Source organism: Gossypium arboreum, chromosome 1, assembly GCF_025698485.1.
Source record: "Gossypium arboreum isolate Shixiya-1 chromosome 1, ASM2569848v2, whole genome shotgun sequence".
Classification (NCBI taxonomy): Eukaryota; Viridiplantae; Streptophyta; class Magnoliopsida; order Malvales; family Malvaceae; genus Gossypium; species Gossypium arboreum.
This window is the reverse complement of record NC_069070.1, coordinates 894577-920990: the sequence shown is the minus strand read 5'-3', so window position 1 is coordinate 920990 and position 26414 is coordinate 894577. Positions and strand designations below refer to the sequence as shown.

Sequence of the window (26414 nt, the reverse complement as noted above, 5' to 3'; positions counted from 1 at the left end):
TAAATTATAAAAATAATTAGGTAAAATCACAAAACTCCAACCCCTAACTTCGTCTTTATTTCGAGAGCCACTTTCCATCTTTCAATTTCACTTAAATTTGTTTATCTATTGGGAGATTTCTTCAACCTTTTCTCTCATTGGTTTTTATTATATATAAAGGATACTAAATCATCATGTGTGATCTTGTGGTTAATCTAGCTATTTTTATTTCAAAATGAATCCTCTTATTCTATTGAAGAATGCTGCTCAAAATGGAGATGTTAACAAGTTATATCAAGCGATAGCTAAAGATTCTAATGTTTTGGAGCATTATGATAAAACACCTTTCGCTGAAACTCCATTACATATAGCTGCAACTCGAGGGCATATCAATTTTGCTTTAGAGATAATGAGGCTTAAACCATCTCTTTCCAAGAAGCTAGATGAACAAGGGTGGAGTCCCATGCACGTTGCGTTGCAACATAACCAGACCGCGATGGTGTATCGGCTCATAGAGACGGAGCCAACCCTTGTTGGTGTCAAAGGAAGGGAGGGTTTCACTCCACTGCACTACGTAGCTCAAAACGACGAAGTTAAACTCTTGCGTGAGTTTCTAGCGGTAAGCCCTCATTCCGTCATGGATACCACGAATAAAGGCGAAACGGCTCTGCATATCGCTGTGGAGAAGGGAAATACCAGAGCTTTAGAGGCTTTGTTGTCGTTTCTTCGAAGGTCATGGTATAGGGAGGCACTATATTGGGAAGAGAAAGTAAACTGGAAGGATGAAAATGGTTTCACTGTACTGCATGTAGCAGTGAAGATGAACGATATCCAGGTGATTTTTGATGAACTCATTTCAGCTATGCATGACAAGATTATATTGCATTGCATTACAATTAGATTATATAACCGGCCAAATTTTATAGGAAGTCCCTATACTTTACATTCTTCTTTGTAGCTTTAGTAAATTTACTACATTTGATCAATTCTAGTTTTGGTTTAGACCGGGTTGTTTTCGGTTTGTGATGATGATTTTGGGTTTTAATTTTAGGTTTAATTAAGTTTTCATTTTTTAAAATAAAAATTTTGTGCCGATGGGGCAAGAAAATTTGCCATGCCTGTCGGGTTAACGATTTGATTTTGAATTTTTCCAGTCAATTTATTATTTGGTATTTAAATTTAGTTTTAATGTTAAATTTGATAATTAAATTTTTTTGTTTCAATTTAGTACTTAAGTTTGATTTCAATTTTTGAAATCAAATGGCATCATGTAACCTAACAAATGTTTGACATGTGCTATTTAATAAAAAAATTATATTTAATTGAAAAAAAAAAAGAAGCTCAAGTACCAAATTAAAAATTGAAGCCAAACTCAAATTTTTAATTTTTTTTACTATTGTCTAAGAACAAAAATCAACAAATTTTAAGTCATTTTTCTGAACTATCCAACTATTTTCTTTTGAGTCAAGTTTAAAATTTTAATAATCAAAATGTCCGATGAAATTAAAATTGATAAAGTTGGAATGCAGGACCAAATCCACTAGAACCACATAGAACATGAACTATTAGGATAATTTAACCATGATAATCCTTTCTTCAATAGTAATAAGTGTTGTTCCAATAGGGTCGGAAGCGTGTAAATTATTGTACTAAAAAATCGCACAAAGTTCAATTCCCAGGGAAGAGAGGTGGATCACAAGGATCTCTTAAATACCAAGTCTTTCCTTAGTCAGAATATTCCTTCTAACGTAATTTAATAGCACAATTAAATACTACTATTATACCCTCAAATATTGAAAGAAAAATAGGACAAAAAGAACACAAGAGTTTTAACGAGGTTCGGTAAATTATACCTACGTCCTCGGGCACTAACACCAGATGATAACTTTACTATCTTCAAAATATTACAAACAAATAGAATTCCTTAAGAATTCTCAAATGGGAGAAGAGAGAAAACTAAGAGAGAAAGATTGGTTGGGATGATGAAATGAGAAATGAGAAGGCCTATTTATAGTTGAGGTTCAAGGACCAAACTATAAATAGCCCATTATCTCAAGGACCAAAAATAATTATCCCATGCCACTTTTCCAAAGTTGGTGGTTGTCATTTTTGATTGTCTCCCATTAATGTTAATGGCAACCATTATTAATTGTCTTCCATTAATGTTAACAATCTCCACCTTGAAGATTTGATTAGGATAATCACATCTTCACACACTTCCTTCAACTCCCCAAATTCGATAAAGCTATCTTTTGTAGTGCCTACAAATGCGCTCTCGGCGCCATACACTGAAGGTGCTCAAATTTCAGGATGTTAATCAAGTTCAAACAATGATTAAACTTGATTGTTGTTACCACCTTGGTCATCATATCTGCAGGATTATCTGCGTCGGAATCTTCAAGTAGAATTTTTCCTTTTCAAAGACTTCCGCACAAAGTGATATCTTACGTCGATATGCTTGGTTCTTGAATGATAGACTTGATTTTTCGCTAAATGAATAGCGCCTCGATTGTCACAATATAGACTAATGTGACTTTGATCAACTCCCAAGTCTTTCAACAATCCATTAAGCCAAATAGCCTCCTTAATGACTTACAGAATCGCCATATATTCGCCTCAGTAGTAGACACGACTCATGAGACGTAAGGTAGACTTCCAACTCACTTTGGGGCTTTCGCAAGAGTAAACAGATACCCGTAGTTGAACGACGTTTATCTAAATCAACAAAGAAAGTCGGAATCAACATATCCAACTACAAACCGACCAAGTGCTTCATCCTGTTCAAAATTAAACCAACATCTACGGTTTTTCAAGATACCGTAGAATCCATTTCTGACTTGCCAATGTCCTTTTCAGATCATGCATATACCTGCTCACAACTCCAACGACTTGTGAAATGTCGGGCCAGTACACACCATCGATACATCAAACTCCCAACTGCATTTGCATATGGGACTTTTGCCATATATTCTCTTTCTTCTTCAGTTTTCGGAGATAATTGAGCACTAAGTTTCAAATGAGAAGCAAGTGGGGTACTTACATGTTTTGTGTTTTCATTTACACCAAAACATTGTAATACCTTTTTCAGATATTGCTTCTGATTCAAGCAAAGCTTGCCTCTCTGTCTATCTCTACTTATCTCCATGCCGAGAATCTTCTTGGCCTCACCTAGATCTTTCATCTCGAACTCTTGATTCAACTGAGCCTTCAGCTTATCTATCTCTTTTTGGCTCTTCGAAGCGATTAACATATCATCAACATACAAGAGTAGATAAATGAAAGATCCGTCATGTAGCTTTTGCAAATACACACAATTGTCATATTTGCTTCTTGTGTACTTCTGCCTTTTCATAAAGCTATCAAATCGCTTGTACCACTGCCTCGGGGATTGCTTCAATCCATATAGCGATTTGTTCAGCTTACAAACCCAATTTCTACCACCAGCATCTTTGTATCCTTCGGGCTGAGTCATATAGATCTCCTCTTCTAACTCACCATGCAAGAAAGCCGTCTTAACATCAAGTTGAGCTAGCTCCAAATTCAACTATGCTACCAAGGCCAACAAAATTCTAATGGAGGAATACTTCACAACAGGGGAAAATACATCATTGTAGTCAATTCCCTCCTTCTGAGCGTAGCCTTTAGCTACCAACCTTGCCTTGTAGCGAACATCTTTCTTGCTAGGAGATCTATCTTTCTTTGCGAATACCCACTTGCATCCGATTGCCCTTTTACCTTTCGGTAATTGCGCCAACTCCCAAGTATTGTTCTTCAGGAGAGATTGCATTTCTTCATCCATGACGCTTTTCCATTTATCACTTTCTAAGCTTTGCATTGCTTCTTGATAAGTGATAGGAATATCATCATCAACAACGGGAAGGGCGTAGGCCACCATATCAGTAAATCGAGTAGGTTTACGAATTTCTCTCCTTGGCCTTGCAACTGCAACTGGTTCTGGTGTACTTAATGGTTCTTAGGTCAGAACCTCTTCAACCTCTAATTCCTCCATTGTGGCTGGAGAATTAGACTTATTAACTGGGAAAATCCCCATCTGCTCAAACTCCACCTGTTTTGGAGTACACTCCACCTGCTGTGGAGTATCGCTCGTCTGAATATCTTTATCTCGCTACCTTTTCAATGTGGCGATTCATCAAAGGTAACATCTCGCTATGATCATTTTCTTTGTATCTAAGCACCAAAGACGAAATCCCTTCACTCCGTAAGTGATTCCCATAAAGAGAGCTTTCTTTGCCCTCGGATCTAACTTTGACTCCTTCACATAGTAATATGCGGTGGACCCAAACACATGTAAGGAATCATAATCAGAGCCGCTTTTCCGCACCATACCTCCATAGGAGTTTTTCTTTCTAATGCAGATGATGGCAAGCGATTAACAAGATGGCGGCAGATGTCACCTCACCAAAATTGCTTGCCCAACCCAAAGATTGGACAACATACATCGAACTTTCTCCAAGAATGTTCGATTCATACGCCTCTGCCACTCCATTCTGCTGCGGTGTATCCCTAATCGTGAAGTGTCGAACAATACCATACTCTTGGCACACATCGAAGAACGGATCACTTCTATATTCGCCTCCATTGTGCATTCTAAGCCGCTTGATTTTCTTGCGGTCGGTTTTCGATCATAGTTTTCCATTTAAGAAAAACTCCAAGCACTTCATCCTTAGTTTTCATGGTATACACCCAAACTCTTCGGAAAAGTCATCAACAAAGGTAACAAAGTAGTGTTTTCCTCCCAACGAAGGTGTTTTGGAAGGCCCCACACATCTGAGTGAATATATTCCAAAATACCTTTTGTATTATGGATAGCGATCTCGAACTTCACTCTCTTTTGCTTTCCCGAACACAATGCTCGCAAAATTTTAATTTGCAAGCCTTTGCACCTTTCAACAATCCTTGCTTTGCCGAATTTGCAAGGATTTTTCACCGGCATGTCCCAACTTCATATGCCACAACCGCATTGAGTCCAAGTCTTTGTTCTTGGAAGTCTGCAATGATCGCTCCAATAACTGTACTACCTTGGTAGTAATACAAGTTATTTTCCCGATGCCCTTCAATATCACAAGTGCGCCAGATGTCACTTTCAAAACCCCATCTCTCATAGTAACAACTAAACCATTGGATTCCAAGGCTCCCAATGAGATGAGATTTTCTTCAAACGGGCACGCATCAACATCGCTTAGAACTCGGTTGATCCATCTTGATTCTTTAATTGGATTGAACCTATCCCAACAGCTTTTGTGCATTGTCATTGCCCATATAAACAACTCCTCCATTTAGTTCTACTAAATCAGAGAACCACTCCCGGTTAGGGGACATATGATAGGTACAACCCAAATCCAATATCCACTCATCTGAATGGAACGACGATGATGATGCAACCAGTGATAGTTCAGAATCACTGGTATCATGCTTTACAACACAAGCATCTACAACAGTTTTTCCCTTATTCTTCAACTTTGGACAATTTTTCTTCCAGTGGCCTTTCTCATGACAAAAGGCACATTCATCTTTCCCGAGTCTGGACTTTGACTTTGATCTCCCCTTTTGAGTTTTCTTCCGACTGTATGAACGACCTCGGACTACTAAAGCTTCTGTATCTCTGATTGAGTTTTTCTATTTGTCCTTCTTTCTCTGTTCATAACTGTATAAGGCCGCACAGACTTCACTCAGAGATATATCACTCCTGCCATGAAGTAGAGTAGTTTCTAGGAACTCAAACTCCTCGTGAAGTGACCCCAACAAAGATCAAAGCCAAATCTTCATCTTTGAATGTCTCATCCATATTCAGCAAATCGGTGACTAACCGATTAAATTTGGTGATATGATCATTCATTGTGGTACTTGGGACGTATGTGAAGCGAAAGCATCTTTTCTTCAAGTGGAGCTTATTTTGACTATTTTTCTTCAAAAATTTTCTTCAAGTGCCACCCACAACTTATTTGCGAAGTCTCCTTTGAAAAAGCATACCTCTGCTCTCGAGAAAGGCATGATCGAATTGTGCCACATGCCAACCGATTGATCGCCTTCCAATCTTTCTCCTGTACATCATCCGGTTTCTCTTCATCAATGGCAATGTCTAGACCTCGCTGAAAAAGGGCATCTAGAACCTCACTTTGCCACATACCAAAATGGCTGTGCCATCAAAGATCTCCACCGCCAATCTTGCATTTGCAATTGTCGGTCTTGTCCATATGGACGATGTTGAAGCTCCTACACCGACCGTTTTCTCCATAATCTTTCAATATACCTAAGGAAATCTTTTCTGATGTGGAAGATCAGTTTAAACTGCAACCACAGAGCATACTACGATTAACCTTCGCTCTTGATACCACTTGTTGTTCCAATAGGGTCGGAAGCGTGTAAATTATTGTACTAAAAATCACACAAAGTTCAATTCCTGTGGAAGAGAGGTGGATCACAAGGATCTCTTAAATACCAAGTCTTTCCTTAGTCAGAATATTCCTTCTAACGTAATTTAATAGCACAATTAAATACTACTATTATACCCTCAAATATTGAAAGAAAAATAGGACAAAAAGAACACAAGAGTTTTAATGAGGTTCGGTAAATTATACCTACGCCCCTGCACTAACACCGATGATAACTTTACTATCTTCAAAATATTACAAACAAATAGAATTCCTTAAGAATTCTCAAATGGGAGAAGAGCGAAAACTAAGAGAGAAAGATTGGTTGGGATGATGAAATGAGAAATGAGAAGGCCTATTTATAGTTGAGGTTCAAGGACCAAACTATAAATAGCCCATTATCTCAAGGACCAAAAAAAATTATCCCATGCCACTTTTCCAAAGTTGGTGGTTGTCATTTTTTATTGTCTCCCATTAATGTTAATGGCAACCATTATTAATTGTTTTCCATTAATGTTAACAATAAGATGATCATTGCAAAATCCTACTATACAGGTTGTGAAATCGTTACTAAAGTTTAAAATCAACGTGAATGCAAAAAGCCTAGAAGATTTAACAGTTCTGGATATTGTTGATCGTGGTAACAATAATCCAGACATGAAAGATGTTTTAATCCAAGCAGGAGCTGAACATAGTCATGTAATGAAGACCAACGACATTAATGTTATTCCTTCCATGAAGCAAGTAAGTTTTGAACCAAAGCCTACACTTCTTGATAATGTCATACGGTTCCTAAAAGGCCAGAAAACAAATATCTCGACCGAAACACGTGATGCTTTACTAGTGGTGGCTGCACTGGTTGCAACAGCCACTTTTCAAGCGGTTCTCAGCCCACCGGGAGGGCTTCGACAGGCTGACAGTAGCGACAGTGATTCACTTCCGTTCAGCAAGGTGGGAAAGGTGGTGATGAAATAATGGTTATACATAACTTTCTTGATTCTTAATAGTATTTCATTTTGGGTGACAATCATAACCATTTATCTTTTACTCCCAAACGGGTTTTATGGTCAGCTATTGACTCTACCCTTAATTCTCTTCTCGATTACCTACTTGTTCTGCTCAACAATCATATCACCAAGCCTCATTTGTGCCATTGTTAATTTCAGCTTTTTCATATTTTGTGTGGTGTTACTAAGTTTAGGTCTTGTGCTTATATCCAATCATTCATCGTTGTCCTACATCAAGAAATTATGGTCCCGTTGCAGATAGGATGGTTTCCTTGCGGATTTGGAGTTTGTTGAATGGAACCTCCTCATCACTTGTTTGTGTTGTGTTACTCTGTTTATGACATAACGTTGAAACTCTATTGCTAATTGTTGAATAATGTGTTATAATTAAAGTTTGTATTCAATCAGCGAGATGGGAATTTACTTAATACCAACTCTAGGTAGCTCTATTATTGGTTAATAAATGAATAGGGGCCAAATTATGAAATTTGCCAACTCATTTACTTGTAACTCTTTAACACATAAAAATATGGCAGATAATGTGTGCTACTATTATTATTAGTTATAAAGAACTATAAGGCAAATATCTCTCAATAGTGTAACTTTATTGGTTGATACACATACATCAAGCAAAAGTACACATACCCAAGTTTTTTGTTTATTAAGCACAAGGCAAAGTTTTGAGCACTTTGCTGACTTATAAACACCTACTTAATAACATAATAATAAAGAAGCAACTATAATTGAGGAAATTAATTATCTTTTAAAAGGTTCCTACTTTCTTTTTTCTCAAGAAGTACAATTGCGATGCATTTCATTCAAGCTCAATATCTGATTCATAAGCAACTCCAGCCTTCCAATCACTAGGAATAACATTTGATGCCTGCACCCAATACACACCCGCGCTACCTTGAACTTGAAATCTCAAAGTGACCGCTCCCGATGGTGGATACGTTGTGTCGAAAACCGCCCCGTATGCCCTCCTCATCCCTATCCATTCCTTACAATCCGCCTGCATAATTCATATCACCAACTTAATTATTGATTACTATGCTTTTAAAATTAAGTTAAATCACTATTTGAGGTTTGAACTTCACAATTATATTCATATAACTGGGATCTAAAATATGGAACGTAAAATTTTTTTATTCTTAGTTTTTGAACTTGACAATTGATCCCACATTGAAAACTTGAACTAGAAAATTATTCTCATATTGGAACATGAACTTTTTTTAGTCTAGGTTAATCTTACAACTTCGCAATTGTTTTTATATTGGGTTCTTAGCTTTAGGGTTTTCAAAATAAAATTAAATTTCAATAATATGAAAACAATCGTCTTTTTTTGTCCTAATGTGAAAAAATTATCAAGTTCAGAAATTAACTTCGAAAAAAAAAATTCAAGCCCCAAAATAAGAACAATTGCTAAGTCTAGATGTAAAAAAAATAATTTAAACCTTTAAAATTCCTTGAGCTCATCAACAATGTAACACTTCAATTTACCTGCCAAATATCTGCAGCTAGAATTTCAGTTTGGCCAGCTTGGTATAATATTACAATGGCCAAGTAATTTGGGTACTTGCTACGTTCATGAACCTTGAATTGCATCTTGTAACCACTGTAGCGGCAGGGGATTCGCTTGTGTTCTACTTCGACTACTCCGTAAGCGAACAGCTCGGCCGCTTTGTCCGATTGTGCCATCCTAGAGTAAGCGCGGGGGCTGAGGATGAAATCAGTGTTGTCACCTTCGCCGTAGTCGGTCACCACTATGTTCACTCCATTATCAGTACAAAGTTGAGGGTTTGTGCACCTAACCTGAGAGTTAAAATTAAAACAAATTCAAGTGTCATTAGTTAGCAATAACATTTAGTGGAGTCGAGTTTGAATAGTGGTAAATTTCAGCTTGAAATGAATTTAAAACTTGAATTCGATCGAGTACCATTCTTAAGTTCAAGATATAATTCAACTTATTTGATTATTTAAGTTTTATATTTGAGTTCGAGCTTGAATTATGTTTTACGCAACAAATCTAAATTTTTATTGTTTTTAGAATAAGACTAGATCAGTTGGAAGGATGGATTAGTTGGACCAAGAATCGATCAAGGTACTAATCCGAAAAAATGTGTTAGATTAGTTGACCTGCAAATCGGTTGAATAAGTTTTTTTACTATTTTTTAATATAATTTTTAATAATTTATTTAATTAGACCTACAAATCAATCAAATTGATTAAATTGGTCGACTGAGAGTCAACCGGTTTGACTATTAATCTAATTTTAAAAACCTTACTAATACAAAAAATGAAGGGATTTAAATATTTACTATATTTAAATATATATATAAAGGGTAAAAAGTAAATAAGATTAGCTTAAGCTGACAATACTTAATATATCTTAAAAATGAAAAATTAGATTAAGCTGACAATACTCAAATTTGACTTTCTTAATAATTCAATATGCTCAAACTCAACTCCATGATTATCAAATAAGATTCGGTTTTGAAGCTTATACCTGATAGCAAGTACCACAGCCAGTTCCATTTTTGTAGAGCCTGTAAGAAGCCCCAGCCACATTCGCATCATTCACAGTCCTTCCAAATTCTCCATATCCACAAGCTCCCCCTAAAATTCATCACATAATTGTTAGCTAAAACATGATAAACATTGAATAACCATACATAATTTCTTCACGTATTCATGTTCGAATATGTGTCAAAGAGCGAAGAGTCCAAGCAATACGATAATGCTAATTAAATAAGGAGCAATGTTCATACTTGGAGTCCCTAAACAATCAGGGCTGCCATAGTAAGTTGCTCTGGACTTCACATAGTCCTGAGCGTAACACAGTGTAGGCAATAACACCATGACAGACATAAGGCAACAATGAAACTTCAATGAGAACCCCATGTTTTCTGCAACAAAAAATTTATAGTAATAATGGAAAAAAATGTAAAAGAGAAATGTAGTTAATGAGATGAGAAGCTAAGAGACCAGAGTTCCCATATTTATAGGAGAAATGAAGAGTTATGCGTATGCAATATCTGCAGGTTGAATTTGAAAAGGTTATGTGTCAACTATTACTATGCTTTTGGGATTAAATTATTAAGTTTATCCTACAATTGGTTTCCAAGCATTAAAGTATAATAGTGGAGACTCTATGTTTTCTCCATTTCTTCTCTTTCTCTATCAATGGATAGATGAAATTAGAGAATCCCACATTTTCGGATTTAGAATTTGTGTTTATTAGACTATCGTGTTGATAATGTGAAACTATTTTTTTTTTTTACAGCTTCAAATATTTAATGCATCTTCAAAATTTTGTTTTTCGACTTTAAAGAGAATCTAGGAATACATGCCGCTGAACAGCAATGCTCATATAGAACAAAAATCCTTTAGGGTGTGTTGATTCTTTAGTGGTATCCAAAAACAGGGACGACACCAAAGGCAGGAGCTTAAGGTATGAAATATCAGTTTAGACCCTCCAAAGTATACATGTTTTCCATTTTAGTATTAACTTTTTTTGTCCCTTGGAATCTAAGCCATTACTCCAGTATAGATTTGAGTGGAAAAAGTAAAAAGAGCTAAAAAGATTAATTGGCAAACCAACCAATAAGAAGATACCACATGAAAGTTCTTTATACATGACAATTAATGACATCACATTCATTAAAAAATTCAAAATACAAATATATGTATATATAATATCTAAAAATATATAAATATATTAAATTTAAAAAATCAATTTATATAAACTATATAAAATAAAAATTATAAAAACATCGTATAAAAATTCCAAATTATATGTATAAATTCAATTTTTACTAAATTTATTAAATTCAAAAATTCAAAAATTATAATATATAATTTTTATATACAAACATCATATAAAATATAAAACAAGTGGGAAATATATATATATATATATAAATTCAAATTTTATTAAATTTAAATTTAAATTTTATAATATACCAATTATATAAAATAAAATAATATATAACATTATATAAAATATAAGCAATTTGAGAAAAGGAAAATAATAATTCTAAAATTTTAAAATCTATATTAAATGGTCAAAAGTCAAACATTAGCGTCAATCAACGATTGGTCAATGCCAGACAACAATATACAGATTTTAGTAAGTGATCAAGATAGGAGCGAAAACAAGAGGTAGGCGTAAGTCCGGCCTCAAATTTTAAAAATGGTAATTATAATCCCTTATAATTGATTAAATTATAAATTAATATAAGAAAAATTTATGCTTTAGCCCTCAAAAAAATAAAAAAATTTATTTAATCCTTTTAAAAATCATAAAATCATATCAAAATTTATAATTTAATTTTGACCTCCTAGAAAAAATTTCTTGATCTATCTATGGTCAACAGCAGGGATCGATACAATGAGGCAAGCAGGGGCCCTAGCACCCAAAATTGAAAAGTTACAATTATAGCCCCCTTATAATTAATCAATTATAAATTAATGTAAGGAAAAATATGCTTTAGCCCCCCTTTAAAAAATGAAAAAAATCTATTTAGTCCTTTCAAAAATCATAAAATCATAAATCAATGTATGATAAAATCTGTATTTGACATATAAAAAATTTATAATTTAATTTTCATCTCAATAAAATAATTTCGAGATTTGTCTATGGTCAACAGGCACATCATTGCCTACTTATCGGTGACAAGGAAAAATAGGTAGACAAATGATGTTCGCACTATTAAGTTTTTGGACCAAAAACTATAAAGGATGAATACTTTAGGTATTACTATGAGAAAAAAAAAATTAGATACCAAAAGAAAAAAACGAGAATAATTTAAATATCAAATCATGACATAAAAGTTCCAACCAACACCAAGTTTGCTCTATTGATGTATATCACTTTTAATAACCTGATAATTATGGTTGACTACTTCAGTAGACATCAAATGAGAAGAGCCAAGTACAATAAAACCCACCAAAAACCTATCACTTTGGTGAGCTTTAACGCACTACCACGACCGTTAAACCAATAACCAAGCAGCTAAATCTCTTAAATTACTGTTAGTCATGGTGGAAAGCACCCTTTTCGTTTTATGTTTTTTTTTGCAGGTTTTATATTACATAAGTGATCTTAAAACCTATATTTTTTTCTAAGTATTGACACGTTTAAATTTATGTCGGCATGTATAGGAACCAAGAATACATTACAAGTTTGAATTTTGTATACGATTTAGGTATATGCATATAGGTCCCTACGGGTACTATTTTATTTGTGAAGTGGGTTGGTGGCTTTTCTTACTGGTATTCCATTTGGCTATCTCAAGGTCGTTAATAACTAGTGAAAAAGAGAAAAAAAAATAGGTATTATAGCTCTAGTTGTACTTGATTAACACCTGGTTAGAAAGATTGAGAAGAGGGTTCTTTTTGAGATAGTGACCAGCACCAATTTATTTTGCTTAAATAATAAAATCACTCTCTCCATTAACAAGTTCTTGCCACTATGAAGAAATAATGGAGTGGACATGGTTGAGAATTGGGACCAATGATACGTCCATGTGTCTATAAAAACACCATCCCCTGGCCATCTCTCGACGCTTGGTAATGTTGGGAGTGAAAGAGAGGAACATAACTACAAAAGGTAGTGTTACGACGGAGCTACACCAGCGATATATATATTTTCCTTATACTCTTCACAAATTTAGAAATTAATCTTTATAGTTTTTAGATTTCAAAATCTAGATCCAATTGTTTGGTAACATTTTGAAAAAAAAAATACATACTTAGTAGCTATGTAAAAAAAAATGACATTGTTATGACTTATATTTTGAAATCTGAAAAGTAGAGAATTAAATTCCTAAAAATAAAGGTATAGGGACTAAATTCCGTATTTATGAAAAGTGCAGGGACTTATAACTTATTTCTTAAATGAAGCACAGCACTACCCAAAATTCATCTTTAGTCTTTCGCAATGCAAAAAGCTTAAAAGAGAAACTAAAAAGGCTAATGCAAGGTGTAAAGTAGATGAACATATAAGTCAAAAGAAGCAACAATGGATGGATGATGGGATTTTCCAAGTGTCCTTTGCTGCAGATTTTGGGGGTGGACAATGGAGAGGAAGAACAATAATGGCATAGCTGATTATAGCAAAAGGTGGTGAAACAATGAAACAAACAAGTGAATGCTTTTTATGTTCCAGAACACACTTGTAGGAGAAATGTATTAGTCAGGACTGTCCGATCGATGATCGACATTTTGTTCGTGCTAAGCTCGAGTTAGAATTGACAGGTCTAGATGTTTTTCATGCCATGGATAAACGAGTGGGTGCAACTAGCAATGAGAGGTGAAGAAGGCAACATTTGACATCTAAACATTTTTTAAGTACACAACTGCAATGTCCAAACTATAGTATATTTTAGATAAATCCTAAATTGATATCAGATTCAGTTAAACTCTAAAACTAAAAACATAAGAACATGTTACATGTACATAGTTTCCTCTTATTTTCATGTTTTAGGACAGGCAACTATCCTATATGGTATTGGTGTTGTTGGCACTGCTGCTGCTAATATCTGGTCAGCTTGCCTGTACCCAACTGGAGGATTGAGGCAAGCCTGGTAGATGGTTGTCTCAATCACGGTAGGCACCACAAGAAACACAGAACGAATATCACTAGGATTATTATGAAAATTGATCAACTTTACAATCTGTCATTATTTTTCTTGGCGCCCTATCTCATCACCTTCACACTATGCAGCAGCAGAGGGCCAGGGTTCCAAAACCCTGGCTGCTAACTTGTTAACAAAAAATGGGCCTAAGGGCCAGAATCAAATTTGGGCTCGAAATATAAATTAGGCTGCTTTAAAAAATAGGTTCAGCATAATCAGATTTTCAAATTTTGGAAAAAAAAGCTGAATCTCATTTTCAATTCAAATTAAAAAGATTTAAAAGTTTGATTTACCTTCACAATTTGAGAAAAATTCAATTTTTTTTTTCTTATTTTAAAACTTTACTTTTTAATCTTAATTCTAAAATCAAATTAAACTTTTAACTCGATTCTAGAATTAATTTAAAAGTCAATTCTATAAAGAAAAGTTCACACAACCTACTAATTCAATAATATCAATGCCCAATAAACTCAAAAATAACTGCTCGGACAAATTTAGGTGTCCACAAACATATGTATATTTTCTTAGAAACATGAATGAATTGAGAGAAATTTCTCAATATTTTCGTAGCCTTTAATTAGTAGTAACAATGTATCACCTTAAGCTTGTGCATACAATTCATTTATTCATCTGTACCTTATACGAATAGCTATTTCTCTTTGTTGAACAAGAAAGTGAATGATGATGGTGATGAATTAATGAACAAACTCGTAGAAATAAAGGGTTGATTGCTTGAAGAGCAAGTAACACATTTTCTTCATTTGCTTGGTTGAAAAGGGAGAGAAATATCAACTTGATGTCGAACCTACATTAACAGCTAAAGTAACTCTTACAGTGTGCTCTTTACCCATTTCCCCAAATGAGTAAGCATTTATTGTCTCAATTGCTTCAAATACAAGCCTTAGGCGCCTTGAACCTCTTTTTTTGATCCTGAATGATTTTGGAAAGATGGTAACATTTATGCCTAAAGGTAATTACCCTGTTTCCTCTGATTTTGGATTAAACCTAAACCAACACCAGATTCAAATACACTCTAAAATCTATAACATAAAAACAAACATAGTTTCCTCATCTCTTCATATTTCTGGAATGGTGCCTACCCTGTTTCCTCTCATTAAGACCACCCGGTTTTTAACCCATTCATGTTTAACAAGCGCTATCACAGGAAATACATATGTCGCTGCTGCGGACACATAAAGTAAGTTTTTGTATGAAGTACTGGCAGCTGTGAAAATCGAAGAGTTTGGGTGTGATGGAAAGATACTAACTAGCGAAGCATAATATGAAAGAAGGAGAAAACATGTACATATGTAAAGGATCATGGAATATGGAAGGCCTGTTATAACAACCAGAATCGTCCAAACTGATAAATAGAAAGCCAAACTATTGAGCGTGAAGAAATAGAATAGATTAAAAGGTTTCATGATTATCTGTCCTGCATAATGTGGCCTTTGATCTTGGCCCAAGCTGGTATTGGTGTTGTTGGCACTGCTACTACCATTATTTGTTGTTGCTGGTTTATAGTTATCTTGCCAGTATCCCCCTGGAGGGTTGAGGCCGGCCTGATAGGTGGCTGTCACAATCAGGATAGCCACCACAAGAACCATAGCACGAATATCACTACGATTATTACGAGAATAAATTCCCAAATATTTGTCTCGTATATCGATCAGAGTTAACTTCCTGCTCAGGTAATCTCTGAGAGTCATGTTTGAGGTAAGATTGGATGCCGTTTTTGCTCTAGCACGACTTAGAATCTTACCGATCTCTAAGTTCTGCATTGTTGCTTGAAGGTGAAATGTGTCCATAGCTGTCATACCATTGGAGTTCTTGACATTCACATTGACATGCTTAACCAACAACTTCACAACCTACATCATCATATACAAAGTTTAAATTAATTAACTATAATTGTGTAGCAAATAATGTTAATGAGCATATTTAAAGCTTGCCTGAGGCTGATTAGTAGATACAGCAATATGCAAGGCTGTGTTACCGTCTTCATCTTTCCAATTCAGAATATCTTCTTTGTTAACTCGATTTAGCCATCCCAGAAGGACTTTGAGAGCTCTAATTGAACGGTTTTTCACGGCTATGTGCACTGCGGTCTCAAACTTAACTGTGGTGTCTTCAATAGATGATGGACAAGCAAATAAAAATTCAGCTAAAACATCAGCATCATCGATCTCAGCTAAATAGTGTAACGGTGTAATCATCCCCTTTCCTTTGACACGGATCAGCTTACTATTGATCGTGATTAGTCCTCTAACCATATGACTGCAGTTATTCAGCAGAGCAAGATGGAGAGGACTAAGTCCCATATGGTTTAGCTTCGAAGAAAGTGATGGCTTCAAATTTGCAACTTCCATTGCAAAATGGGGTTTACCTGACCTGGCAGCCTGGTGCAAGGGTGTATCGGCAATCGGTAGCCGATCAATACGATCCAGGATATATGGATCCTCGGCAACCCTTCTATACAATGCATCAATGTCTCCATTCTGTGCCACGGTCCGCAACTGATCATCCATAATGCTGTGATTTTTGGGGGGGTGATCTTTCACAACAATGAATTTGCTGAGTTTATTTGCAGTGTTGTCTTATAAAGAGGAGGTTGCTTGTAGGCTAATGCATGCAATGTCAGCAGAATTTGAACAGAAGTATATATTTGAACGAATATATAGATGTGCAAAAGAAGTGAGCACACATTGACATAACAGTCTTAATTTGTTAGTATTATCCTTATATTTGACTGAAATTTTTCCAAGGGATATTATTTTTAAAACCCTTGAGTGAAACTGAGAAGGAAGTTTACTGAGGATTAAAAAAATAGGTTAAGAGTCCACAAGAAGATGAACAAACTCAATTAACTTGACAAACTTAGTCCTTAACATTTACATTTTTTAAAAAGATTATAATTTATCATTTTATAAATATTGAGGCTAAATTTATTGAAGTTTTAGAATTTGAACTAGAATAATAAATTTTACAAATATTGAGTGCTAAATTTGTTGAATTTTTATATTTAAGATAAAAGTAATAGAATATGTAAACATTAGAGGACTAAATTTGTTACTAGACTGACATGAGCTTTTTATTAGTTTAATATGCAAACATTAAGGCTAATTATTTTTTACCAACTTTTAATGAATCTAAAACTCCATTTTATTATTTTACCTAGGGCTCCAAAAATATCAAGCTCAATAAATAACTATGGCTAATTCGTTCGTCAAACTATGCATATTTACAATGGAACTGTTAGGAAGATATCTAAGTAATATTCGATAGATAATTGGAAAGCAACAAAAAAAAGTGATGTAATATACGCAACAAAAAAAAGTGATGTAATATACTTACATAATTACATACTTACATTCGAATAGATTACTTGACCAGGAAGTTAACTTTGATTGATCAACGTGACAAATATTTGGGAATTGGTTCTCATAATAATCCTAGTAATATTCCTGTCACGGTTCTTGTGGTGGCTATGCTAATAGAAGCAATCACTTACCAGGCTGGTTCAGGTTTGGGCAAGGATGCAACAGTAACCCCTAAGCCCAGCCCATTGATGCTGCCAGCTCTCCATTACTAGTGGACTCATGATTCTTAACGTAACAGTAATAGTCGTGATGCAATTCCTCCGTCGTGTTACTTTTGCAATAATATTTTTTATGCTGTCAAATATATATACATACATTTATTTGTAGCTGCTAGGAATGGTGATTTCCCTTTGTTGAACAAGAAAGTGATGATTATTTAATGAACAAGCTCTTACAAATAAAGAGGTCGGTTTCTTGAAGAGCAAGTAATACATTTCTCCATTTGCTTGTTTGAGAAGATAGATAAATATCAAGAACTTGAAGTAGAACCTACATAAACAGCTAAAGGAACTCTCACAATGTGTTTCTTACCCTTTAACACCATTTCCCCAAATGTGTAAGCATTTGTTGCCTCAATTGCTTCAAATATGAGCCTTAGGCGCCTTGAACCTCTTCTTTTGATCCTAAATGACTCCGGAATTACGGTAATATTTACGCCTAATGGCTCCTTTATATGTACGATATATTTTTCCTTATGACTCACATTTTTTACATATCGAATCACCTTTCTTTTTCCAACTAAATTTGAGATCGTTACACTTGCTAGATTCAAATCCGAGCACTTGAACTTATTTTTGGTAGGACAAGCAACTCCTACAGCTTTTTTCACGGACTTGACATCGATACCTGGAACAGCACAAAGGAATTGAACATAGTGTTTGAAAGTGACATTGAATATGAGTCCTGGTTTCATGGCTTGAGAGACATTGATGGAACCTGCCCCAAAATCGAATGGAGTAGCATGAATAAGTTCGTTTGATGATTCAGCTAGAATAGGGGCACCTGAATGACCAGTTCTATCGGCAGTTGTCATCATTGCGGATGTGATAGCATCAGGACCCCATTTAGGATGTCTTTGCTTGATCAAAGCAGCAATGCCAGCAATGTGTGGGGTAGCCATGCTTGTACCGGATATAAGTGCAAAACTTTGCCCTGCATCAAAAAATAGATAATCTTCGGTTAAGTTCTATGGAATCACCCCCAACGTATAAATCGAGAGCCATTCATAGTTCATACCTTTGACGTATTTATCTCCTTCACTATCAGGACTCCATGCAGCCCAAATAGAGGTTCCAGGGGCCATGACATTTGGTTTAAGTACATCAACAGTTTGCATAAGTGCGTTTTTCACATCAGGACCTCGAGAAGAGTAGGATGCCACAACCGGAGCCTGCCCCGTATAAATTGCTTGCCTTCCATCTAATATCCTTGCTTTTGCAGCAAATACCACTGCTTGTCCTCTTTTGTCCCTAATAGTATTGGCATTGTAATACTCCCATAAAGCCTAATAGGATGTGAACAAGGAACGATAAATACGTATTAACAATTAAACCCGAAGAAGGTCTATCGGTAGAGAAAGTAACGTACCGATGAAGCTTGCATGTCGTTAAGGACAATGGCAGGGATCTGCAGGGTCAGCATAGTTCCTTTCACTACCTCAGGACCAATATTAGGATCCAATGTGATTATAAAACCAGCTGCCCCTATTTCCATCATAGTGTCCGCAACGGTTGCAATGCTCGCAGCTTCGTACTCATATTCGAATGTGTACGTGCAAATAATAAGCCTTCTATAGACCAAGGGTCGGATGAAAGATTCAGGATTTTGACAACTATCAACTGTGATGATTGTAGCATTCCTCACACATACATCAGCTGCTGCAGCTATATTGTAATCTATTTCAGCATCTGTGGGAGCTGCAATGTTGAAGATCAAGTTGTATGTTAACATCAGAAGATTCAGAACCGCTGAGAAGAATTAGAAATACGGAATTTCGAATATAAATTACGTGAAAGGCCAGTTCCGGTGAAGCTTTGTCCATTTCCGAGCACGATGGTAGTGTTATATTTACGATCGGTAATAGATGCAGCAACACTAGTGATCCAAGGACTAAATGAAATGACTGAACTAGAAGAAGGTCCACCATTTCCAGCAGCTTGAACAACTAAAACACCAGCTTTGGTAGCAAACAAGAGCTGCAATTCGAGCACATCTAGGAAAGCAGAATCCCCGGAAGGAACACTCGATGGACCGGCCGAGAGGCTAAGTATATCAACACCATCTTCAACTGCCTAAATAAATAAGAAAACATGTTAATCACCTTATAGAGATTGTATGGCAATTATCTCATAAAGCAATATTCTCGAACCTGATCAACTGCGGCCACAACATCCGACATATACCCTCCGAAAGTATAAAGAGCTTTATACACAGCAATCCTAGCTCCTGGAGCCATTCCACTCGCAGCACCATAATCGAAACCATCGACGATCACTCGAATATCATGGTTCCCTGCAGCTATAGATGCTGTATGGCTAGAACATGTATATATTGTGTTTGTCAGCTAGAACTAAAATAACAGTTACAGATATAAATTTATCATTGTATGGGCATAACCTGCCTTCCATGTCCATCTGCATCGTAAGGAGACGACACATCACGAGTAGCGTTAAACTCACCGTTAGCTATTGCTCCATGCGCGAAATATTGAGCACCTACTATCTTTCCATTACATGCTGTTGAAGGGAATAGCTCACCAGTGTCGCATTTCCCTTTAAACTTTGTACTATTTAAAAACCCTGATGAAGAATTTATCATAAAACTAGGATGGTTAGGATTTATCCCAGTATCAATGAAACCTATCACAATCCCTTCACCAGCTCCTTCTACACCACCTAATCTTGGCCATACATGTGCTGGTATTCCGAGAAAATCGGGTGTATGCGTAGTAAGTTTCTCGATTTTGACGTCCTCATGGACCGACCGTACCCCGGTCGTGTTTCGAAGGATACTAAGAACCTGCAAAAAAGTTCAAGCACCTCATATACATTTCAAGACCATCAAAAGATCTTATATAATTGTGTACCTCTTTTGAAGTAACATGGATTGCAAAGCCATTGAGCAAATGTGTATAGCTATAAAGTTTTGTATATGATCCTTTTTGTAAATGAGATTCCAAGAAAATAGTGTGGCTGCTACTGATTTGCTCTTTGTAAACAGTATAATCTTTGTCACTCCTACACGTTGAAAGATAGGGAGGTTAATACATACATACATACATACATACATACATATCCATTGCTTCCTTCCCAATCAAAACCTGACATTCAACACAACCAATCCTTTGCACCCATATTTTTTTACTTCTAGTTCATCACATAACCATAGCATTGAATCATGAGCTTTCATATGCATACATGCATACATACATACATACATACCCATTGCTTCCTTCCCAATCAAAACCTGAAACTCAACACAAAACCAATCCTTTGCACCTATATTTTTTTACTTCTCCTAGTGCAATGCTAGCATTGAATCAGGAACTTTCATATACATACATGCATGCATACATACATGTATTTTTGTTTGGTTGTGAGAGAGAAAGTAGGCTTATCCTCCATTAAAACCATGTAGACCTTAGCTTCTGCAAATACAAGGTTAATAACAGTAAAGCATATAAGAAATGTAGAGAACAATGCCATTAATGTAGTGTTTATGCAGAAATTGTACATTTGTTTTGAGACACAATGAATAAATATCCCTTGACTATGTCTATAAGGAAAAGATAGACTATTACAAGACATGTATTTTTCATTTCCAAACTACTTTTTGATCATGCATGTGGACATTCACTTTGAAACCCCATGTCTAAACTGCATCTAGAAATCATGTACCTAAAAGTTGAAGAGAATTGGGGAAGAAAATGACAATGGAGGACCAATAAAAAAAGGTTAAGTTAATGGAGGAAGATATATTGGACCACATTGAAATGAAAAGAAAAATGCCTTCCATGAAAGTGAAGTTGATGCATGCAAATCCAAGTTCATAAAGAACAGAATATTTACCTAAAAAACCATTTTCTTTTTTTAACTTTTATATTCATATGAACTCATTCTTAGCTAACTACTTTTTGACTTCATAAATTGACAACCATTACCAAAAATATGAGCAAATATTGGTGAATATTTTTTTATATAATAATAACAATTATTTTCTTTTTTTCTAACAAGTCGGGCCATAGGCATATATGCGTGTGATAAATGCATGTAATAAAAAATATGTTTTAGAATTATAATAAAAATAATTAAATTATAATTTAAAATCATTAATAATTAAATATATAACAATAATTTCATATTCAAAATTTATTTTTATTTAAAAATATCCAGAGTGAATTATGAAATTACTGAAAATTCTTTTTTATTAAATAACAAGTATTACTATAAGGGTATTTTTGTCATTTTATATTTTATGCAAGATCTAAAAAAATGCATATGATATTATTTAATCTCAAAATTGGGTCTCAACTCAATTGTGAAATTATAAAAATCTATTACTTTTATTAAATAATAAGTATTACTACGAAGGTATTTTTATCCTTTTATATTTTTTTATAATTATAATTTTGTTACATGAATGTTTTCAGCTAGATACGAATATGTTATAATTTCATAGATAATTATCTTACAAAATATTTTTAAGATAGGAATGTTAGTAAATTTAAAGAGGAAAATCTTTAATCAATAAGTGTTGAATATAACAGTAAAACATATTACACTTTTATGGAGAGAACGTAAATTTAAAACTTGAAAATATTATTATTAATAAGGACAACCATAAACTCGAACCGTAAAATGTAGATGAATATTATATGGAATCTTTATATAACTTTTGGTTAGATATTTTGTAATTGTGGAATATGGTTAAAGGGGACCATTAGAAACCCAATTAACCTTTGAATCTCTATTCAAACTTTGGGTCCATATCTCAATCAGTGATGTGAGTTATTCAACAGCTGCATGCAATTAACCCAATTAAGTCTCAAAACATGGCTGTCCCTTTGCCATTGATTTGCCCAAGTAGTTTTCTTTCCTTCTCCAAATTCTATATATATTTTGACTTGCATTCAGAACTTTTCTATCTCCTACCAAATTTTTCAATACCTAAACCTGTGATTAGACTATTATCTAATTTGATATTATGAATCACTCAAATACCAAATCAGTAGGTGAAAACATTAAAATAAAATGTATATTAATAAACATCGATAATAATGGTAGAATGATCGTTTAGGAAAAAAATCACAGGTAGAGGAAGAGAAATTTACTAATGTTGAAAAACGAATGATACAAGAGAAATTTCGACTACATCTATTTAAGGATTGAGAAACTTTGTTCTAGTCAAAGTCAAATAGAAGAAGTATAGTTCTATACAGACTTAACTTGTGCAATACGGCTCTTAGCCTTTCACCCCCACAGATCCCCTTATTTTGTCGCTGTATTTATTTCTTTAACAAATGTCAGGATTCGAGTCACACAATTACTAACAAAAACATTTATGGTTTTTTTAATACCTATATGTTTATTTAACTTTATTTCCTTTCCCCTATAATTAATTTTATTCGGTTAAATTGTGCTACTAGTCTCTCTATTTTTTGAAAATTATGAATTTAATTCTTGTACTTTAATTTGATCATTTTTAGTCTCTATACTTTTTAAATTTTAAAATTTCAGTCCTCAACAAACCATAATTGTTAAATTCATTAAGTTAAGTTCTATTAGTTCTAAAATCAACGCGATAAACATATTATCATATATGTAATACCATGTTAACTTGTTATTTTCATATATTACTCACTAAGAACCCAATTTATGGATTAACGGCTATCATTTCTGTCAAGATTGAAATTTCAAACTTCGAAAAGTATATGGACTTAAAATAATTCAATTGGAAAATATAGACTAAATTTGCAACTGTATGCGTAATATATGACTACTAATTGAATTTAACCTAATAGATTTAACTTCTACTATTTGAGTCGGGATCAAATTTTCAAATTTTAAAAAATACAAGGACTAAAATTAATTAATTCGAAAAGTACATGTACTAAATAGTTTTACATTGGTGTTAATGGATTCCTCTCCTATATGCTATATTTGATTCTCTTAAAGAAATTGGGTTTAACTAATATATTAATGGTTAAAATATGTTATAGGCCTCTATACTATTCACAAATTTAGAATTTAGTCCCTACACTTTTGATATTTCAAAATTAAAGTTCAATTGTTAACACTGTTGAATTTTTTTATTCAATTTGTTGGAATGACATTTTGAAATAAAAATACTCACTTGGTAGTAATTAAAATAAAAAAATGGCATTATAATAAACTTAATTTTAATAAAATAATTTTAATAATATTAATAGTTGAACCTAAATTTTAACATTTAAAAAGTAATGAAATTAAATTACTAAAATAAAAATATAAAAATTAAATTTTAAATTTACGAAGAATACAAATAATTATCGCATATTTTAATCTATATTTATCAATGAAATTATAAACATTATGTGACGCTGCAAGTTAGAAAAATATGGATTTTAAATTATTTATTTTGAAAAAGGGTAACCATTTAACAAATCAACCCATTGCCAACAACAATATTTCAATACAACATTTATTTTTAATTTTTAAATAAAATTCAAAGAAACAAGCTACCCATACCTTTTTCAAAGTCAAAAGTATGGCAAATCTCAAATCTATACAACAAGTTGACTTTAATAACTATAAAAGTAAGTTTAAAGAAAAGAAAAAGAACCTATAAAAAATATGGTTGAAAGGCGTGATCAGGTTTTCTAAATTTCGAAATTGAAAAATTAATTTTTTAAAATAAAATAAATTATTTTTGTTAATTTTAAAATTAAGTAATTAAAGACAATTAATTATTGCGTTAATATCTTCTATCAAGTGTACATAATTTTGATTGAAAGAATAACAAATTCAATCATCGATATTTACATATTTTATTATTTTGACCTTAATTCTAAAAAGTTAAATAAATTCAGTCTCAACATTTACATATTTACACAAATATTGCATGGTAAATTTATTAAATTAAGACTAAATTGACGAGAATATGTAAACTTTAAGCTAAATTTATTATTATACCAATCAAAATCATGTCCAATTGATGAAAAACGTTAATATCATAATCTTTAATTGATCACTTTCAAAATTAATAAAAACTAAATTACTCTAATTTTCTTTAAAAACTAATTTATATATTTTTAAAATTACTATAAAATATATACAACAAGAACCACATCTTTATTAGACAACATAACATGGACCGACATAAGTGTAATAAAAGTAATAGGTTAAATGTCTTATATAACAAAATATAATGAATGTTTTGTCTGTAAATTAACCATCAATGTGTCAACATCTCAGCGTGGGGTGTCTTTTAGTAATTCAACATCTTAATTATTTCAGTATTTCTTTTCATGATGAAGTCAATGGATAACATTTTTAGTTCATGAAAACATGCATACCAAATTAGAATTTGTTTAAAATATTAGGCTTCGTTTTGATTATAGATTTTAATTATGAAATTAATTTGTTGACAACTTTTAAATTTCTTAATTTCTCTTTTTAGATTTCTACTTTGAAGGTGGAATTTGTGAAATTTCTTCATTGTTTAGTTAGATATTAGCATGTATTATATTGGTTAAAATATGGTATAGGTCCTTGTACTATTCATAAATTTGGAAGTTAATCCATTTACTTTTATTTTTAAAATTTATTCTCTCTACTTTTCATATTACAAAATTTAGGTTCAATTGTTAACACTGTTAACTTTTTTGGTTAAATTTTATGGTGTGATATTTTGAAATTAAAAATAATCACTTGGTAGCCATGTAACTGAAAAAATGATGTTGTAATGAACCTAAATTTAACAAAATATTTTTAACAGTATTAATAGTTGGACTTAAGTTTTGAAATCTAAAAAATAGATGAACTAAATTCCTAGAAATAAAGTACATGAACTAAATTCTAAATTTGTGAAGAGTATAAGGACCTATGGCATATTTTAACCTATTATATTTTATTCTTTATGCGGGGTTTTTGCCTTAATTTTAATTATATTAGAGGCATTCATCAGTCAACCCGAGTTAGGTTTCGAATGGGTTTATATATGGTTTCAGTATACTTCATGCTTGCTCAAACTTGAACCAAGTTAGCTCGAACTCATCATAAGACCGACAATATTATTTTTATATTTGTATTTTACAAAAGTTTATGGTATTTTAAATTTTTTATTAAAATTTTAAATGTACATATTATTAATATTTTTAATGTTAAAATTTTAGTATATTATTATAAATTTAATTTTTATGTAATACAAATTACATGATATATATAAATAAAACAATATATTATATAACTAAAAAATAAGCCAACATGATTCAAGCTCGGGCTTTAAATATTGAAGCTCAAACACGTTCCATATTTTAAATGGGCATAATTTTTTTCCTAAATTTAATTTTTAGGCCTAATATTTTTGTTAGGCTCTTCCAGATTTTGGTGTGGGATTTTGAGTTGGAACAAGCAATCACCTTTTAACAAATAAGCTTATATGTAAAAAAAGCTCTTAAGGAAATGCAAAATAATCGATTAAGCTCATGTATTAAATTCGTACCCAATTAAGCTCCCGTTGTTAACTAATAAATTAATTAAGCCCCTTTGTTAGTAGCTTCTATCATTGAGCATGTTAACCATTAAAATAAATTGATAGACCAATTAGATAGTGACACGTGACAACTTTAAGTTTAATCTAATATTTTCTCATAACAATGATTAAAAATTATAGAACAATAAAAAAATTAAATATTAAAAATATTAAAATTGATATAAACTTATTAAAATTATAAAATTAAAAATTATTTAAAAATTGTAAAATTAATAAACTTATTTAAAATAGTTAAAATTTTTAAAAATTCATTAAAATTCTTTTAAA

At 33.1% G+C, this 26414-nt stretch overlaps 4 protein-coding genes across 4 annotated transcripts; 1 reads left to right on the top strand and 3 right to left on the bottom strand.

Annotated features, from left to right (window-relative positions):
• Window positions 1-214: 214 nt before the first annotated feature.
• On the top strand, window positions 215-943 carry LOC108481501 (ankyrin repeat-containing protein BDA1-like). The gene is made up of 2 exons (XM_053028260.1): window positions 215-814; window positions 938-943. Exons 1-2 carry the CDS (start codon window positions 215-217, stop codon window positions 941-943), a joined length of 606 nt encoding a protein of 201 aa, XP_052884220.1.
• A 7021-nt stretch (window positions 944-7964) lies between these two features.
• On the bottom strand, window positions 7965-10371 carry LOC108482791 (expansin-like B1). Its single transcript, XM_017785899.2, has 4 exons — window positions 10147-10371; window positions 9885-9994; window positions 8879-9190; window positions 7965-8390 (listed from the first exon to the last, which is right to left on the bottom strand). Exons 1-4 carry the CDS (start codon window positions 10277-10279, stop codon window positions 8193-8195), a joined length of 753 nt encoding a protein of 250 aa, XP_017641388.1. The 5' UTR covers window positions 10280-10371; the 3' UTR covers window positions 7965-8192.
• A 4721-nt stretch (window positions 10372-15092) lies between these two features.
• LOC108481503 (ankyrin repeat-containing protein BDA1-like) lies at window positions 15093-16544 on the bottom strand. The gene is made up of 2 exons (XM_053028250.1): window positions 15969-16544; window positions 15093-15887 (listed from the first exon to the last, which is right to left on the bottom strand). The coding sequence occupies exons 1-2, from the start codon at window positions 16542-16544 to the stop codon at window positions 15093-15095; spliced, it is 1371 nt and encodes a 456-aa protein (XP_052884210.1).
• Window positions 16545-17745: 1201 nt separating this feature from the next.
• Window positions 17746-21256, bottom strand: LOC108481504 (subtilisin-like protease SBT2.5). Its single transcript, XM_017784629.2, has 8 exons — window positions 20973-21256; window positions 20482-20632; window positions 20017-20414; window positions 19765-19930; window positions 19405-19687; window positions 18984-19312; window positions 18633-18900; window positions 17746-18548 (listed from the first exon to the last, which is right to left on the bottom strand). Exons 1-8 carry the CDS (start codon window positions 21200-21202, stop codon window positions 17866-17868), a joined length of 2508 nt encoding a protein of 835 aa, XP_017640118.2. The 5' UTR covers window positions 21203-21256; the 3' UTR covers window positions 17746-17865.
• Between the last annotated feature and the right edge of the window lie 5158 nt (window positions 21257-26414).

Bases quoted from the DNA above. Each gene is read 5' to 3' on its own strand.
- LOC108481501 (XM_053028260.1), top strand. From the start codon at position 215: ATGAATCCTCTTATTCTATTGAAGAATGCTGCTCAAAATGGAGATGTT.
- LOC108482791 (XM_017785899.2), bottom strand. From the start codon at position 10,279: ATGGGGTTCTCATTGAAGTTTCATTGTTGCCTTATGTCTGTCATGGTG. The intron at 9,191-9,884 runs GTATAAGCTTCA...TTTAACTCTCAG, and splicing joins GCTGTGGTACTTGCTATCAG to GTTAGGTGCACAAACCCTCA. The intron at 8,391-8,878 runs GTAAATTGAAGT...TGAATTATGCAG, and splicing joins TAGCTGCAGATATTTGGCAG to GCGGATTGTAAGGAATGGAT.
- LOC108481503 (XM_053028250.1), bottom strand. From the start codon at position 16,544: ATGGATGATCAGTTGCGGACCGTGGCACAGAATGGAGACATTGATGCA. The intron at 15,888-15,968 runs GCAAGCTTTAAA...ATGATGATGTAG, and splicing joins TATCTACTAATCAGCCTCAG to GTTGTGAAGTTGTTGGTTAA.
- LOC108481504 (XM_017784629.2), bottom strand. From the start codon at position 21,202: ATGTCTTGTAATAGTCTATCTTTTCCTTATAGACATAGTCAAGGGATA. The intron at 20,633-20,972 runs GTATGTATGCAT...TTCAACGTGTAG, and splicing joins ACAACCAAACAAAAATACAT to GAGTGACAAAGATTATACTG. The intron at 19,313-19,404 runs GTAATTTATATT...TCAACATTGCAG, and splicing joins CACCGGAACTGGCCTTTCAC to CTCCCACAGATGCTGAAATA.